Source organism: Sphaerodactylus townsendi, linkage group LG01 (genome assembly GCF_021028975.2).
Source record: "Sphaerodactylus townsendi isolate TG3544 linkage group LG01, MPM_Stown_v2.3, whole genome shotgun sequence".
Taxonomy (NCBI): domain Eukaryota; kingdom Metazoa; phylum Chordata; class Lepidosauria; order Squamata; family Sphaerodactylidae; genus Sphaerodactylus; species Sphaerodactylus townsendi.
Window position 1 is genome coordinate 67,981,762 of NC_059425.1, and position 19,769 is coordinate 68,001,530.

The following is a 19,769-nucleotide window of genomic DNA, read 5'->3' on the forward strand; positions in this document are numbered from 1 at the left end:
TCTTATCTGCAGTACATTTTTACTGTAGTTTTGTCAATCTAATTGGATTTATCTCGTGGCCACAATAATGCAGTTCATGTCTATGAAACAAGTTCATGTCTGAGATTATATGTGTCAATTTAAAAAAGTTAGGAGACATCAGGAGACACACAATTTGTCCAATCAAAATTAGTAACTTTTGAAGAGTATTTGAAGATTAAGCTGCTTCCACTTCAACCAAGTTACTTGGAGCAGCCGGGCGGAGATACAAGGCTTAGTAGTTGGTACTGTTTTATTTTAAAAGGCTACGAATGAAGCCAACAGTAATACTGGCCAGGCTGGGAGGCAAATCAAATTAAAATTCCTTATATGAAAATAAATAAAACTTTTAAACATCCATTTAATAATGTATTTGCAATTTCTTTTCCCCCCTTCACTGTTAGGATCAAACATGTAGGATCAAATGAGGTGAAGAGTACACTATGACTCTGTAGCTGAGGAGAGCATGAAGAGACAGAAAAGGTCCCATCAAAGGTTATGCTGCTTATTTAAGCTTTTATTTGCCAATCTGGTTGGTTAGACAAAGAATTCGGTTTCTAACAATGGCGAAATATTACTGGCAAGAGGACAAGCAGGGCATGTAGGCAAGTGTCCTCTCATGGTCTCCAAGCAACTGATATTCAGAGGCAACAATGCCTCTGAACTATGGCACAGGAACATAAAATCTGTCTTATACTATGCCAGCCCACTGGTTTCTCTAAACCTTTTATATTTTTTTCACTCCAACCTGGACGGAACTCTTCAGAGTCTCAGGCATAGGACAATCCCAATGTTATATGACAGCACTTTCACTGGAAGTGCCATGGACCAAAACTATCATGTTCTCCTCCTCCACTGTGTTCTGGTACATCTGGCCATACTGAGGAGCAACTGAACTGTGTGCTCACTTTTATTCATTAACCATAATTCCCAGAAAAAACTCTTGGATAATTTACACAAACATTCATTTTAAAAATGAAAATTCAGTCCCTGTCCTCTTACCTCATTTACATAGTAAAATTCTTCCATGCTATATTCTGTGTTATATTCAATAGCACTATTTAAACAAACACCAGCTTCCATTCATTCTAGTAATACAATGTTCAGAATATAATTGACAATTTAATTTTTATTTGACCTGTTAAACCACCAAACAAAAACATATTCTTTAAAAAAAATTCTTGGCAGCTATTAATATCTAAACACATCCAAAGCACACAACTTAAAGGCATTGTTTTCCTATATCCTACTACCTACTGTAACTGAAAACTGGGAAGTTACTGGAAGTGAGGATTTATTATGAGTCATAGTGTTAATAGACTGTCCAACCAAAACATCTGCTCTATACTGTTACAAAGCTATAATTCATTTCCTCTCGTCCCTGGAGTATAACCAACTGTTCCTGTTCCTTTAAAATGCAGAATTTTTCTATTATGTAAGATTTTCTGGAATTACCAATTATAGTTTGTAACTACAACCAAATTAAATGATGTAGCATGATTTCGGTTTGAAATATAGTACAACACTATATATTTATTATCCAAACAATTCTTTATTCAGACTGAAAAAAATCACAGTTTCTTCCTTTATTTCTTCTTCATTAAGAAAATTTCTAAATAAATGATTAAAATCAAATCTACCCTGAAGACCACTGTTATTTGTCATTGGAAAGTAGGCAAGCACTTATCTGCAAAACTGAAGTACAGCGCTTCTTCCACATAATATCCAGATCTTAGATATTTTAATACAATTCAGAAATGCGTACTTGTTCATATTTTCACTTCAGCAGATAGATACAACTACCTTCATTGGGACACAACACTTCAGAGCTCTATTAAGCTGTCTTGTTCAAAAAGGAATTTTGAAAGATGAGAAAGGAGATAGCTATAAAAAGAGTTAAGGCACGAGTTTCTGCTATGAGCTAAAAGTATGTCCTATTATTGTCAAAAACCAACGACACCTCTCAAGTGAATTACAAGGACTTTCTTGGGACAGCGTGATTAAATCAGACAAATAGTCCCTCTAAGTAATGCTGTGCAGGAGTCCGAAAACATGGCTTGGAACTGAGCCACCCAGGAGAGCTCCCCTTGCCAGGCACCCCCTTATCGGTGCAGCACCAGTATGGTGGCCATGACGCCATGCACATGTGCAGCTTACAAGAAATGTTGTATGGAAGTATCATTCTGATCAAAGCGACTTTGGCTGAATTCGCACATGCTGCTTACAACATTTTTCAGTTCTTCTCCAGTCATTGGTCTGCATATGTGAAAATACCAAGGTAATTCTAAGTAGTGCATGCATTAGTGCCTTATTCTAACTCAGTGGTTCCCAAACTTATTTGGCCTACCGCCCCCTTTCCAGAAAAAATATTACTTAGCTCCCCCTGGAAATTAATTTTTTAAAATTTTAATAGCAATTAAACAGAAAGATATATGTATTAATGTTTCTACCTGTGGCCATCACCGCCCCCCTGGATCGCTGCAGCACCCACCAGGGGGTGGTGGCGCCCACTTTGGGATTCACTGTCCTAACTGATAGTAAATCAATTTTTTTGCATCACTGACAATCCCATTTCAACTAAGGATGATCATAACATCCTTTTACATCTGATTTGGCTATTAAATCAAGCCCTTCCGTCTCAGTCTGATCATCCAATCAAATTCTAAATAAAAGGCCTCCCAGTAAGCTCAAGGGAGGATTGAAACTCTTTCTCCCTCCTTTTTCAACCCAATGGCACCCAAAATTCACAATGAAAAGCATATTTTGAGGGTTTTAAAAATATTTCAGCACAAAAATTAGTATTTTGTAAATAATGTCCAGTGGGCAAGAAGAAAAAAAAGCATATTTTGTAAATATTTTGTAATTTTCTTTTGTTCCATCCCCCCCGCCCCGCCCCGCATAGTCTATTTTGCACAGGATCTTTGAATCTCGGGGAAAAGGACAAAATCCTGGATAAAAAGCACCAATGTTGGATCTTTTCTGCTCTAGATTTATGCCTCTTGAACTGAGCTGTATACCAGTCACCCAGATTTCTCATTCTCTCCCCTTATCACTAATACTATTAATTAATTAATTAATTAATTGACACACACACACACACACACACACACACACACACACACACACACAGAGAGAGAGAGAGAGAGAGAGAGAGAGAGAGAGAGAGAGAGAGAGAGAGAGACCTTAATTTCTACCTTCAGGTAAATATAACTCACACAGTAACAGTCACTCTAAGACAGTCTCTCCACTACAATGTCTCTCTCACATGGCGCGTCTCATAAAAAGATGGTTGTTCTCCCTCAGGAAGCTCCAATCCTCTCTCTATATAACTGCCCCCCCCCCCCGGAGCTTCTCTGCTCCAAATCTGAGTAGGGTTCTCCTCAGAGAAAACTACCAAGCCATCAGTGTGATTAACCCATGTTACTCTGTTATGGTTAACTCCAAGACCTTGGCACAGATTCCCTAAGTTAAACCTGTCCTTCCAGGCTTTAATCAGAATAACACAGCTCACTTGGAACTGGCCCTCAGTTACCAGAAAATGGAGCTACCACAGAACAACCATTCACTCTGGCATTCACTCAACATTCACTCAATTCATTTCTCCCTCATTTGAACAGGTCCTCAGTTACCTAAGAATGGAGCTACCATGTTCACTCTGGCTCTCAATTCAGTTCTCCCTGTCCTCTGGCTATAGAACATTGTGCAGTTCTCTCAGCCTGGAGTTCCAGGTTAACCCTTTGGGCTCTAAACATTCTACTGCCCCAAAATGCCTAAGTGACTGTATACCTTACAACAAGCCATTAAACTAAATGATTATACTAAAAATTAGATACTGGGTTAAGTAGCCACTGGATGGATGGGATTCAAAAAGCATTTAAAAAGAAGAAAATAAACACTGTTTCATCAGATTTGGTCAAAATCATATGGAAATGTGACACACCGACAGTGACACTGCCATTCTAAACAAGAGTTATACTGTCAGACCCCAGGTCCAAAAATAATAGAAACTGTAGATTTGGTCTGTAGTCTTTATTTGGCACCTGAAGGTAAGAATCAGCAAAGGCGTTTCTGAAAAGCCAGCGCAAACACTCTATCTACAGCCCCTAAAGCTCTCTGCCCCCAGTAGCCAAGCAACTCTACTCTACCCCTACAACAAAGCTCAGAAAAGCTGGGAACAGTTCACACTTGATAAGCAGCTGCTCTTCCTGGCTCCAAGGCCGCAGATAGTGGGAGAGCGATAACCGGACACCTGCAGAGAAGAAAGACTCACAGTTCCCTTGCAAATGCCCGCCAACCCCAACAGTCAGGCGCAGGCCTGACCTATACTTTTCTAAACTCAGTTATTCAAGTTGACTTAGAAGGGTATAACTTTGCTTAGGAATGCACTGCGAGTTATCATAATCAACAGTTTATCATAATCAAAGATTACAAAACCAAAATGGCTTGGGCATAACTGAAGAATATTTTTCTATGCTTATCAGCTGCACTACAATATGAATACCCAACTTAGGCTCTTCCCATTTCAAATGTTAACACTATGCACTCCCTGGTTACTGTGAAGAACTCATGAGTGATATGATCCATTTTGATTCCTTATATCTTTCCCATCTCCTGTATCACAAGAAATGTGCCCTTCATCCTAATATTAATGTATTTGATTTTTCATATATACCTGTTAATTTTACTGTTATTTTCATGAGTTTTGTCTGTGCCTTTAAAACCACACACACAACATACAGAATCAACATACTGGGAATAGGTCTTTGAGCGAGTCCATGGGGATGCATATTTGCAACATATATATGCCTCCATATCATGATGGAAGCACAGTAAGAACCATAAACGGTGTTTTTGTACGTCTAGCAGACATACCTAGCATATTTAATCTATGTGACAAATTTCCTGAAGTTATACTGTGTAGTTATGAACACTGAAGTATGATTATCTGCTAACCGATGACACTGCACTTGAGATATTAAGACATACAGGAGAAAAAGAACATTTGCCTGAGGAGTCTGTAGTCTTAATCTGTGATTAAAGTTAACATATTAGGGAATCCAGAGAATTTTACAGCGTAAGGCCTGAACTGTGAAGAAATAATTCACAAACGTCTATTAATCATAGGAGTAACACTTTCAATGCATACTCCATTCATTTTAAGATCTTGAAAAGCTATTTTTATGATGAATCTGCTCCCACAATTTTCTCTGGTAGTATTTTAAGACTGCATCCAAATGTATTCCTTTTCCATTTGAGTTATCCATTCAAAATGCACAGCAGTTTAATGGTAGTTTTTCATTTTCTAATCTCTTCCATGAGACTGAACAAGTCTGTGGTTTCTCACAGCAAAATGTACTATTTTCATATCATAAATTACTTGGCGGCTGCTGCTTTTGGTTAACTTCCCTCTGCATTTATCCCCATGGGAAAGCCATCACAATGCTATGGCACATGAAAACAAAATACTGAGTATTTTCACTTATATCCGCACAGAAAACTGCCCAAGAAAACAGTTCCTTGGGAAAGAATTACAAAATGCAACTTTCAAATTTAAGAATATTTCCCTGCCTTATTTCAACTGCTGTATTACATATTACTTCTTGTGTTGTATACCACTTAATATAAATTAACTGGGAAACCAGTTTTTTATCAGACTCCTCTCTCTCATGATTTCAAGCAATCAATAAAATATACTTCAAATTAAATTTTTTTTAAAAAGCTTTCAGTTTCTCTCTATAGCATCTTCAATGGTATGCACATTACTTCAGTGATTCATAAAATAGTACAGCAATTAATAGTGAAAAAGTATGCAGGCAGGGGAACTTTTCAATACAAAGGTTGTTCCAGCAACATTATTCAATGAAAGTTAAGGTTCTTATCCAGTGTGGCTATTAAAAAAGACAAACACATCAGACCGAAGCACGATATTCTTGGACAAACAATGCCAACATTATTACCCAAACATTTTTAAACAACATTCCGAAGAAGTAGCAGTCTCATATGCTCTAAGCTTCACAAACTTATTAGCAAGACGGATACTGGCAAAAATTGATTAATTGGGCAGAAAATCTGCTACAAGGAATAAAGTAACATAATTTGCTGATTGCTATTTCAGGATATTTCATATATTTGTAAAAATGGAAATTTTCTACTTGTAGTTACATGAAAATCTACATGTGACTTCACAAGAGGTAACAAGAAACCTAAGCATTTGAGCATATGCAGGTATACATGATATTCTACAATTTCTCTACCTCAAAGCTAGGCGGTAAGAACTGAAGGAATTTAAAATTCACCAAGGAAACTACAATGATTTAGTTGTGAACAGAGACATTGCAATAATCATGGCAGTTGTCTATACATCTCAATAGTGATTCAGAACCACTTAAGATCAAATCCCTGCCGTTAGTCATGTAAAGAGAATAAAGTGGATATTTTCACTACCACGTAATGCCATGATGGCTGAAATATCCATTAGGTCAGTGGTGGCAAACCTATGGCACTCCAGATGTTCATGAACTACAACTGGCCATGCTGGCAGGGGCTGATGGGGATTGTAGTCCATGAACATCTGGAGTGCCAGAGGTTTGCCACCATGGAATTAGGTCATTGTATTTGTTTCTTTTGCATGAATCTGATCTTGGCTATACAAACTGTTTTCAATGCTACAATTAGCTATATGAACTTTCTACCTAGCTACTGTACAGTCCCACTAATATAATCTGAGCACAGGAAGTTATCAGAGATATGTCCACTTAATGGCTGTAACATTACACTTATCAATGCAATCCACCAAGGGGGGCAGAGGTGGCATAAAGGCGGCAGACGTGGCATAATCTCACCACCAGCATAAATGCCTCTAGTGCTAGCGTGTTGGAGGGCAGTGCAGTGGTGGTGGCATAATCACAGTGGGTGAGAAGTACCAGCAAAATGCCCCACGCTAGTGCGAAAGGGGGTGGACTGAGGGGAGAGGCCAATCTAGGTCAGCTCCCTGAGCCTTTTGGGTATGAATTTAAGCCAAACCAAAAAAAGGATAGATAAAGGAGTTATAGTAACTAATCCAAACAAATGCAATATTGTTGCACTAGGTTGTAGGGTAATGAATGGGATCGATTTAAATGTAAACTCCTACAATTATTTTAATACACTATACAGAGCAAACTACATGTTATGCTTACACCGTTTTCATTAATACTTGATCTTAAGCCCAATTGTACAATAACATCAATGACTAAAAAGTCCTTTAACAATTAACATGAACCTCCACTTCAGATTTTAACATCCCACAACAAGAGGATCTACTTTTCTTGTGCCCAATTCATTATAAAAAGCACTTCCTCAGGTCTGAAGAAAGAAGACTCTTACACTTCTTCATAAAAATGCAGTATTATAAAGGATATTTCTATAGCAATATTAGTCTAAATTTATATGCAACCAATCACCACAATGTAATTACATGTCAGGACCAAAGCCTGAATTCAAAACATGCATTCAAATGTATTCTGTTTGATGTCTACCCTGATTGATATGTATGCTGATTGATATGTAGAAGGGGCTCTCTCTTTCCTCGCTCTTACCCTGATGTTTATTGCTTTCACAGTGATCTTAGATAAGTAGGCAGATGACCCTGAGAAGCTCCTGGCTTTGGAAAACAGGATGTCCACTGAACTGCAGTGGGGGAGGCTTAGCAGGTGGTATATCTTTCTCTCTTGCATCCTTGAGGCACCTAGGCCTCCTAAACAACTCTTTTCACACTTTTACTGGGAAAACGGGAGGGGGGTTTGAACAGGGATATAACAATCTAGGAAAGCCAGATTCCCCCAGAACTGGCTTTCTCTAGCTAGGGGCTTGCTGCCTTCAATAAACACTTCTGATCAAGAATCTAGAGTCTGTTTATTGATCCAAGGTCTGAAAACTAACATTACACCAGGAAGGATTACTTACTCTGATCCCTTCTTCAATAAACTACGCCATCATATCTGCAGGTACAATACACAGGTCACACTGCAATCACACTTATACTGCTATGGTAAATTTCTCTTGGTCATGGATCTCCTAAATATTCTCCCCTGATGCCTTAAGGCAGTGGTGGTGAACCTATGGCACTCCAGATGTTCATGGACTACAATTCCCATCAGCCCCTTGCCCAGTTCACTCCCCCCACAACACTGCTGCTGATTTGTGTAGCCATTGAGCAGCAGCACCTGAAGGGGTACTGTGAGTGGCTAGAGTCTACCTCGTGGGCAGATCACTAGATGGAGGGTCTGTCAGTCACAGGCAACCTTGATGCTTTATTCGCAATGGACAGTGTGTTGCTGAGGGCCAGGTGTGGCTAGATAAGGTTTTGGATGGCCTATCCCACTTTCTGTGGGCCCCTGTGGTGGCTCCACACACCTACCCACTGGCGATGCCAACTCAACCTGTTTAGAGCAGTTGTCTTCACCTGCATGGCTGCCCCTCCAATAGCCAGGGTTGGCTTTGACTCCCTGCTGCTGCCCCCACACACCCGGAGCTTCAAGGGGCTCCTACTTCCAGAAAGTCATTTCCCCATCCCTTGCTGACCCTTTTGGGGCCAAGTGAGGCAGCCCCTCCTTTGGCCTGCCTTTGCCTAGTCCTGCCCCTACCTTGCCCTTGCCCTTGCCCTGGCTCTGGCATCTCGCTCCTCCAGTTCCAGTGTACCCTTGGTGGCTGTTAACCAACATGTTGGTCATGCCTCATGCCCCATCTTTTTCATACCAGTGCTCCTGCACTGCTGTTCCTTTTCCTTAGCCAGGACTGGGAACAGCACAGCTACCTGCTTAGGGGAAAGCTCAGTTATGTCTTTCCTATTTGACCCTAAATGATTATCTTAAACTGTAAGTAGCTCTTAAATAATGCACATTCATTTATTTATTTATTTATTTATTTATTTATTTATTTATTTATTTATTTGTTTGTTTGTTTGTTTGTTTGTTCGTTCGTTCATTTATTCAGACCAAATTGGGTTTAAGGCATCTTACAAGAATTTCAAGATTAAAATTACATATTTCACAATTTAGAAGTCTCACTAACTCTAATGGCACCATAAAAACATATACCATAAGGGGAACCAATCGAAAGGGAAAGAGGGAAAAAACAGCAGGTAAATTCATAAGTAGATAAAGGGAAGGGAGACCAGCCAGATGTCCTCAGCCATTAGTGAGATTATTTCAATACATAATAATCTTATTTAATAAATCAGAAAATAAACGAATTAAAATGTAAATACTTGTTTACAACAATCCCTAGCCTAGATGCAATGAGACAGAATTAATTTTCTGTACATTATAAATGCCAGAAAAGTGAACATTTTTTATTTGGAACTAGCTTCTACAACAATCACTGTTTGAGGTTAAGCATTCCACCAGCCCTAGGGTTCTTACAAACAAGTAACTGATGGTTTATGTATCATCAAAGAGACATCAGTCAGCTAGGATGATTTTTCCCATCTGTCTAGAATTTTATACAACCTGAAAGCACTTTGCAGCACAGAGGAGGAAATTTGCTGACTCAAATGATAAATGCATAAAGAAAGAGCAATTTTTTTTCCATGGCTCCATAGAAACAAAAGAGATGAAATTTTAGGGAGGTAGAGGAAGTGACCGCTATCAGATTCATCTTTGCTCTTTACACAAGAATAGCCTTCCATCAGTTATGTTAGCACCTCCTTAAACTGTTGTCATCCTCCTTTCATTTCTGTTTTCCTCTTAACACACTAGACTTTTTCAATCAAAACTGCACAGGAGGAGCCTATGACTGAGGGATCTGTCTAGTTTTGCTGTTGTCAGACTCTCACTTAATGACTACTTGTCATGTTCCCTGCAGTCTTCAGCATAAGAACATAAGAAAGAACCTGCTGGATCAGACCAGAACCCATCTAGTCCAGCACTCTGCTACTCGCAGTGACCCACCAGGTGCCTTTGGGAGCTCACATGCAGGATGTGAAAGCAATGGCCTTCTGCTGCTGCTGCTCCCGAGCACCTGGTCTGCGAATCTCAGATCAAAGAGGATCAAGATTGGTAGCCATAGATAGACTTCTCCTCCATAAATCTGTCCAAGCCCTTTTGAAAACATTCTCATACAATATCTCCTTTGCATCCACAAAAAGATGATAACTTGTTTTTCCAGTTTTCTGATGGGAAGGATTGCCTTGTGCATGCTAAGACCATTCAAAATGGTTGTGGAAAGTGCTGTCAAGTCACAGTTGACTTATGGCTACCCCAATACCATGCATTTTTTAAATAGCTGTGCATATTTTTTTTGTTACTCTGGCTTTAAAAAAATGTTATATGGAAGAAAAGAGTTTTTCTTTCTACGACTAACAGTCCAATCCAAAAGGTGGATGGGGGTGGGGGTAGGGCACCAGTTTCAGGCGGCATGGGAAGGAAAAAATAAAATCCCACTGGAAACACTGACTAAAGCCACCTTTTTTGGTGGCATTATGTTGGCTGCTGGCATATGGGGCATTCCTGGGCCTAAAGTCCTTAAGGAGCCAACTCTGCCTCAGGAACACCCCCTTTCACACCGGTGGAGGCTACTGCAGCAGAGGCTTGCCACTGCAGGGCTAAATTTGTGAGAAACACTCTGGTTCTTTGTTTTTACTGTTAAACAGACAAATACTGTTATAAGATGATGTGACAATAATTTTTAAGACATAAACTTAAGACATGAATACAGAAAAGGATTAAGTCTTTAATTAAAGTTTCTGCAAATCTTCAGTAATGTACACTGTATTCAGACCTGTGTACTAATAGTAAATGTCAACACAAACCAGAGATTTCTCAAGTGGATTTCAGCAAAAGCTCTTAGAAATTGGGTGGAAGTAGTCATGAGAGAACTAGTGCGGTGTGGCAGTTATGACATCAAACTAGGGCCTGGGAAACCCAAGTTCACCATGAAAAGCTGAGTGACCTTGGGCCAGTCACCCACTCTCAGCCCTGACCTAGTCAGCACTTGGATAGGAAAACTCCAAGGAATACCAAGGTCATGAAGAGGAAGAAGACAATGGCAAATTTCACCTCCATACATCTCTTTCCTTGAAAACTCTACAGGATTGCCATAAACCAGCTGTGACTTGTCAGCACCAAAAACAAGTCATATAAACTTGATACAATTTAGCAGAAAGTTGACCAGCTTAGTTGTTTTTATCATCATCATCATCATCATCATCATCATCATCATCATCATCATCATTTGTAGATTTCACAGCTGCCAGATCTTTAGCTGGTTATTATTCTTATTATTATAGATTTCACAGCTGCCAGATCTTTAGCTGGTTGTTGGCCTTCATTACAATTCGAGCCTCACCCAGAGGCCTAGGAAGTTGTAATGTATCGGCATAGTATTCGTGCGGATCCCAGCAGGTCTGCCTTCTGAATTTGACAGATGTTAATTTTGTCAATTCGAAGATGTTTCAAGTGCTGCCCTAGTGTTTTTGGGATGGCGCCCAGCGTACCACTGGGACGAGCTCAGCTAGTTTGTGCCATAGACGCTGAAGCTCGATTTCCAAATTGCGGTATCTAGTGACCTTCTCGTGTTCTTTTTCAATGACCCTGCTGTCACCGGGGACTGCTGTGTCAATGATGGTCACTTTCTTGTCCTCGATCACGGTGATGTCTGGTGTATTGTGTTTCAACACTTTGTCCATTTGGATTCGAAAGTCCCACAGGATCTTGACCTTCTCATTTTCCATTACTTTCTCTGGACAATGTTCCCACCAGTTCTTAGCGTTTCCTTTTTCAGAATTCCAGTTGTTAACCACAGCCAGGTCTTTTCGTTGTCCACCTTGTCTTTGATTTTCTCCAGAAATTGGCCGTGCAGTGCTTTGTTGTGCCAGCTTTCAGTCCTCATTTTAATCACATTTTTTCTGTATTCTTGTTGGTTTTCTGGGTTTGCAGCAAATGTCTGCTCTTCACTTCAATCAATCTTGACTTTCCTTCACATAATCAGCCAGTGCATGCTTCTCCTCTTCTGCTGTTTGCTGTACTTGCAAAAAGCCTCTGCCTCCAGATCTCTGGGGAAGGTATAATCTATCAGTATCACTGCGTGGGTGTAAGGCATGGTGCACTGTCATAAGCTTCCAAGTTTTTCTATCCAATGCTTCCAACTCAGCCTGTGTCCAGTTGATGATTCCCGCAGTGTACCTGATGACGGGTATGGCCCAGGTGTTGATAGCCTTGATGGTATTCCCGCCGTTTAATTTAGATTTCAAAATTTTCCTGACCCTCTGGGTGTACTCTCTGTTGACAACAGTCTTCACTTGCCCACTTGATGTTATCCAGCTGCAAAATGCCCAGGTATTTATAAGCTGCCTCTTGGTTGCACTTGATGAGTTGGCCGTTGTTGTTGTCGTTGTTGTTGTAAATTTCACAGCGGTCAGTTCTTTAGCTGGTTGTTCGCCTTCATTACAATTCGAGCCTCACTCAGAGGCCTAGGAAGTTGTAATGTATCGGCAGTCGTCCCAGTGGTAATAGGCACGCTGGGTGCCATTTCAAAAACACTAGGGCAGCACTTGAAACATCTTCGAATTGACAAAATTTACATCTGTCAAATTCAGAAGGTAGCCCTGCTGGGATCCGCATGAATACTATGCCGATTCATAATTATGGTAGATTTCACAGCTGCCAGATCTTAAGCTGGTTGTTGGACTTCATTACAATTCGAGCCTCACCCAGAGGCCTAGGAAGTTGTAATGTATTGGCGTAGTATTCGTGCAGATCCCAGCAGAGCTGCCTTCTGAATTGTACTGCTCCTTCCCACAACTCTTCCTTGTCCCCCCTCCACTTCTATTCCATCCCACACACACTCCAGGCAGGCTGGAAGATAAGGGACTGAATCCAGACTAAATTATCCTCCTGCAGAACAGAATGTTCCTATCTCCCCCTACCACTCACTGTACCCAATTATCTCTACAATACCTCCAGGCAATAGTTCCTGTAATCGTTCCCCAGTGCTGCACGGAACTTCCGAGACACTGTGTGGAGCTGAGTGTGTGGAACCTGGGAGTGTTCCTTCTTATGGGTGGGCCCTTATCTTCATGCCACCAATACAGTGGCTGTGTAGCTTACATGGAATATTGCCTCCTGGGGATACAGGTATCATGAGGAAAGACATAAGGCATGTCTGCTGTGGGAAGATAGAATCCATAGAAATTGCCTTTTAGTCTGGATCTAACACTACGTCCGCACTAGGACACACATTTATTTGTGTACATATACAAACCACACAGAATCTGGATTTGCCCAGTATAAGAAGGAAATATCTACATATGCTAGAGTGCAACCATGTTAAGGGCGTTATTTTTACAGAAGACAAATCTGCTGATCTGTTTTTACATTTCTAAGTCTTATTATCAGGTGGAAGCATTTACAAGCATGCCAACACATTATTTGAATCAGATTTACTATCTTGTTAGAACCTGTAATTTATGGCATTTCTGTAGATTAGCAATATAAACACTGAATTATGAGACTGGTATGCAATGGCAATAAAAATAATTATGGGTTATTATTTAATAGCAGCATCTTTCTGCATCTTATCTTGATCAAATCATATTATATAAAGCATCATGCTACACATGACCCTAAATCTAATCTCTCAAATTTTCTTCTTTTATATTTCAAACTTTACTCAATGATCTCTTCTGACAAACAGCCATTGAAAATGTAGATGATTAATTTATACATTTCAGTGTTCCTATACTACTTTCTAACAATTGGATTTTGTTTTTCCTACACAAGTTGTCATGGCTTACAAACTAACTACTTGGATTAATCCCAGATCTAAAACAAAATAAAATTTTGAATGTCTCATCCATTTTTACACAAGACCTCAACTATACAGTACTGGGGCCCATTCTGTAACCCTTATATTTTGCCACAAGTGATCTAATTTTAAAGTTATACATGGAAGTTATTTTGATTTCAGTGACACCGTCTGATAAGTGTTGCAAAGATGAAGGTTGTTTCCAGTCTTGTTCCTTAATACCCTTTAATTGGCAAAACCAGGATTTGCACCCCATAATAAGCACGTGACATCCACTGAGTTATGGAGCCTCTCCTAATTTGTCCAATGTGGGCAAGTAAAGATGAGGGAAAGGGCATGTAAGCCCTTTAAAGTACTAAGGAAGTACACTGACTCCTCAAAGACTAAATGAAAATGATGGATCTCTCTTCTCAAACAAGATTAGGAACATTTTCTAAAGCTCTGAAACTAGTATTACGTCAATTTCCCTTACTATTGCCACACAGAAAATTTCTGTTAACATTTGCAAAAGAGACCGCAAAAGAGTTCTGACACAATGTGCTTTAATTACAATTATGAAGGCAATACCTCGCATGACACTAGTAGGAGGATGCACATGAGGAAAATGAAATTGTAATGATTTCTCCTCAGTAAATATAAGAGATTTAAATATATGGTTTCAGAAGTAACACTATCCACAATAGCAAGGATTCTTGGATGCAACACTAAATAGTTTTAGGAGCTGATCCAAGCAAGCTAACGTCAACATACAGATTTCAATTTATCATAAACCAAACCCAAAAGGAAATGGTAAGCATGCTGTTCATCAGCAATAATGTTGCAAGACATTAAAGTGGTGACTCTTAAAATTCCCATTTTATATAAGCCTCAGGTATTTAATAGTTACAGTAAATCAAACAGTAAGTCAACTATATAATTTCAGGCAGAAAAACATCTTAATTTTATTGGACTTCTGAGTATTCATTTCAACAGTCAAAAAAGCACAACTCATTTGATAAGGCTGCAAATATTCTTTCGGGATTGGATACAGACTGTACGGTCCCAATCAGTTCTCAGTTCTTTTTTATAAATAGAATTCAGAATGTGTAGAAGGGGAAAGAATTTAATTTCCAAAGGCCTTTTACATTGTTGGGTCCCTAAAAGTTTTAACAGTTCAGTACAATAAAAACTCCCTCCATGAAGCTACACCTAGTTCTTTTCTCAGTGTGAAGCCATTCTAGAATTATTGATATAGAATGCAAGAAAAATATGGAACTAGTAGCTTATAAAAACAAAGAAACATATCCAGTTCATAATATTCTGCTACTTGGCACCATAGCTTAAGATGATTACTCAAATTTTCATTGGCAAAACATGCATTTCCACACGAATTATTCAATCAGTAATACATTAAGTATATAATCAAATTTTCAACACATGACTCACAGGAATTTGAAGGGTTGTGTGTACTGTGAACAATTACTCCATTCTGAAAATAATCACATACATTTCTGAAGTGTCTGAAACCTATATCAAACCCTGTAAATAACCTAAAATTATTTTCTAATTGGCTTTTCACCTTTTGGGTATCTAAAATATGCCTTGGATAATGATGCATTATTTAGGTTTTCTGATTTACATTTTACTAATATATTTATGTCAGTATGAAGCTTTTAAAAGCCATTTAAATTGACCAAATTAATCTGAGTAGCTCAGATATATATATCACACACACACACTATATGTATATATAGTCATGTAGATTTTCTGGAATTTCTGATTCCAATTTAAATATATAACTTAAATAGTTAAATAACAACAGCAAAATAAGGCAAATACACCTTGTACAAGCCTGGACCATGTCCAAACACTGGGGTTTTCCGATGTTTCATATCCCACATTCAGTTCATCTAACAAGATTAATTGTAGCACAACAACCCTTATAACTTATATTTACACATTATCGTTTATATATACACATGTGGGGTGGAAATTTTTCCATGAAAAAATATACTATTGGAAACCTTCCCAAAAGTGTTCTGTCTCACATCACGAGGCATAGAACCAACTAATCCTGGAAGACTACGATGCACACCCAGCAGAATGTGCATCTTTTCCTCATACATTTGGATAATTATAGGTTAACATGCTTGTGATCTACCAAACGTTCATCAACTCTCATCCCCAAGTAACCATAAAAATCTTCCAGAGCTGTTCCTTGACATCTGCTATCAATGCTACCACACCAAAGCCATGATTGATAAACTGCTAAGAAGTTATCAGATCTTTGAACTGGTAACCAGTCTAAAGCTGTATTCTGCCTAGGTCTAAAGTTGAACATGTTATGTTATTTCCAGAATAATTCACAATCATCAGTTAGATTCCCCCACTTTAATGTACCACAGTCTTCATCACAAACTTAAAACGAGACCAGTGGGAACATAAGGTATTCTTTCTTACTCTTATACTCAGTTTTCAACAATCATATTCCAATTCCCACTTTCTTTATGTAGAGTCCTAATGTTTGTTGAGCCCTCCATAACTGGGTCAAAGAGCAGACTGATATCTACTGAAATGTACGTTACTCCCCCCTTCTCCTGACAAGTCACTTTTCAAAGGCTTTTAATTCAATCATTTTAGTTATATCTACAGAAAAACTCTTACACAGTTTTTCCTCTACAAATTGGTTTAACCCAGTGCTAAATTTAAAATGGTTAATCTTCTGGGGGTTTTTTGGGGGGGCGGGGGGCGGGATTGGTAGTAAAACATTAACTATTGTATTGAAAACTGTAGAACCTATGTAATTTTGCTAAATGTTTGTGCATATAATATGTGGTATTAAACAATTTATTTCTAGGAGGACAATATGCTAAAACACAACACAAAGGCAAAAAAGAAATACAGGTATGAGTTTAGAAAAAAATTCAAGGTTTCAGATAGTCATTGGTCATTATCTCAGGTGATCAATATTTTCAAATATTAACAGTTTTTTCCCACTTGAGCCAAGTTTCTTAAAAAAACAAGTAGCTATCAACTTTGGAATGTTTCTATATTTTGCTCCAGGGAAAACAAAATAATACCTCAAATGAAAGTATTCCACATAAACTAGAAAAGTAGTCTGTTTTACCTTCAGAAGATAAGTGGGGATGTTGCTGAAGTCCACTGGCAATTTCAAAAGAAAACGAGCTGAAAATTCCCCAGTCTGTCAAGCAAGGGGAAAACCCTAAAGTGAGCATTAATCCTGCACAGTATAAGTAGAGTAATAAATTAACTCTCTTGGAATTTGTGTTTAATAGGGTAATGCTTTCATAATAATCTAAAGAGATCACTCCAGTGATAAGTGAAGTTGAATAAATGCTTACACTTTAACAAGCAGTATACTATATGCCATTAAAGGTTAAATTGAATTGAACAAGCAGTATACAAAAAGATTCTTACCTCTGCATGGAGAAAAGTCGATCCAGAAACACTATTTGGACTCAGTGAGGTCCACAAAAAGCCTACATTAGACTACGCTGGACTCTCCACATTTTATGAACACTTTTTGCAAGCTAAGCATATTTAACATCATGTACTTTCTTATTATTTGTTACATTATTTCATCAGACCTCCATGAACACTTAAGGAAAGAGAGACTCTGAGGCACTATCTTATATCTAGTAGCCGTCCCTGTGTGGTTAAAATAAAATGTCTGGGGGCAGGTACATCCGACTATGACAAGACATTTTTACAATTTTTTTTTCAGGAGGGAAAAACTACATACAGCATTTTGAGTAACTATAACAACTCAACTTCTTAATAATGGAAGGAAAGAAGTGGAGGGAGAAAAGCAGGGAAGAAGAGAAGGGCAAGGAACAAGGGACCATGGAGGCACCAAGGCAAGGGGAAAGAGAGCAGGAGCTACACAAAAAAGGAGCTGAGGAGAACAGGAGCAAGGAGTGGACAGGAGTAAATGAGAAAGCAGCAGGTAGAGCATTTAGAATGGATGACTGCAGGACCAGAAGACAAGATGGACGATTGGGTGTAAAAAAAAGAAACACTGAAGGGTGGGCAATAAATTTTCTAATACTTGCACTCTTCTGTTAGGGACCTCCTGACTGCCTCCATAATTTCACTGGAGTAAGATGGCTCCCCTCCCAAAACCTCAAGGGAGCCCTTTGGGTTTATCCCATCTCCTTCCACTGGTTCTGGGGCATATCCTTTGAAGGGCTGAGCCAGCCATCATTGCCACTTAGGGCTGAACTGGCAGCTTGGGGTTATTTTCTCCAGTGAGGCCTTTTTTGTGATGTAGTTTGCTGCTTTAGTTTTGGGTTCTAGGGGCTTTTTTGCTTGTTCTCACTCTCCTTTACATCTCTGAGGCTTTTGGAGACCACGTTGTCTCTTCGTGACAAAGAGGACAATGGTCTGTGTCCTCATCAGAATGGAACCTCCCTGCTGGACTCCCCCCAACCTTGGCATCCTCCATGAGTGGGGGGAGGGCGGAAAGAGAAGGAGAATGAACAAGAGAAGAAAGGCACAAAAAACCCGGGGTTGGATAGATCACAGCTGAGCATTTGAGCTCTCTTTCAATAGTAAGTAAAGAAGCTGAAAAGGTGGAAGAGTTTGGTAGAAAAACAATAGCTGCTGCATTGAACTATCAGCCAGCTGCTTTCCCTGTGCGAGGTACAAATTTTAGTTCTGCCTTCCTGAATGGCCAGTGGGAAACAAGCAAATTCAAAATGCCTTCTTCCTCAGAGTGGGAACATTATTTCTATAATGCACATAGTTCTGTCTCCTTACCTTGCAACAATCCTGTGAGATCAGGTTAGGCTGATAAACTACTCAAAGGTTAAACAGGGATCTGAACTGTAGTCTTTCTAGTCCAGTGATGGCGAACCTTTTCGAGACCGAGTGCCCAAATTGCAACCCAAAACCCACTTATTTATCGCAAAGTGCCAACACGGCAATTAAATACTGAGGTTTTAGTTTAGAAAAAACTAAAATGGTTGGCTCCAAGGCGCGCATTACTTGGGAGTAACCTTAGTGAGGCAACCATGCAATGCTTCAAATCAGTGAATCACAACCCTAGGAGGGTTTACTCAGAAACAAGCCCCATTGCCAGCAACCGAGCTTACTCCCAGGTAAAGGATCGTGCCCAGGCCAGCCTAGATGTGTATGTGTAGGGGGGGTATTTTTTCACCCCCTCCCACATGACGAACTCTGTGCACACGTGCCCACAGAAGGGGCTCTGAGTGCCACCTCTGGCACCCATGCCATAGGTTCGCCATCGCTGTTCTAATCTAACCACTATACTATATTGGCACCATGCCAGGGTACTCTACATACCTCAATACATATCCAATCAGATTGATTGAAGATATCTCTACCCTAACTAAGAGTATGAGATAATATAAAAACAACTGAAAAAGGCAATTCAACTGAAGAAGGATTTCACAATGATCCAAACAAATTGTTAGTTAGGTCTTGTAACTTTTTAAAGTGTTAAGTGTGTGTTTCTTTAAATTGAGAGGTAAGCTGTAGAAGGAAGCAGGGGTGAAAGGGAGATGAGACAGAGAGGTGATTGGTTGACACTGGAGAGTGACTGAGTAGAGTCTGTGCTAAACTGAGAGGGAATCCATTTGGGTTAGGAGACAGTATGTGTATAATTGGGGAGAGAGACAGTAGTTTGTGCTGTAGACTAACAGGGAGTCTGTTTGAGCTAAACTCAATCAGTGTGTACAGAGTGAGAAAATATTATGTGATGAACTGAGAGAAAGAGGAAGAGACGTTATCCTGAACTGAAGACTGAGAGAGTCAGTCTGTGCTTTACTGAGAGTGAGAGACTAGAAAAGGAATCAAATCCTGATCGAATCTCAGAGATATAAAGAAATGAGAGGGTGAATTGACATAAAGTGAGAATCACTTCAACAGAAGTTGTAGTTTGGAGAGGAGACGTCTGAGGGGGGATATGATTGAAGTCTATAAAATTATGCATGGGGTAGAAAATGTTG

At 39.4% G+C, this 19,769-nt stretch overlaps 1 protein-coding gene across 4 annotated transcripts in view; it reads right to left on the reverse strand.

Annotated features, from left to right (window-relative positions):
- The window catches only part of BABAM2 (BRISC and BRCA1 A complex member 2), a 166,438-nt gene that overhangs the window by 107,606 nt on the left and 39,063 nt on the right, over positions 1-19,769 (reverse strand). For all 4 annotated transcript variants that reach the window (XM_048513689.1, XM_048513850.1, XM_048513618.1 and 1 more), the window contains exon 6: positions 16,907-16,981. In XM_048513689.1, coding sequence (XP_048369646.1) covers positions 16,907-16,981 — 75 coding nt within the window. The remainder of the gene's footprint in view (positions 1-16,906; positions 16,982-19,769) is intronic.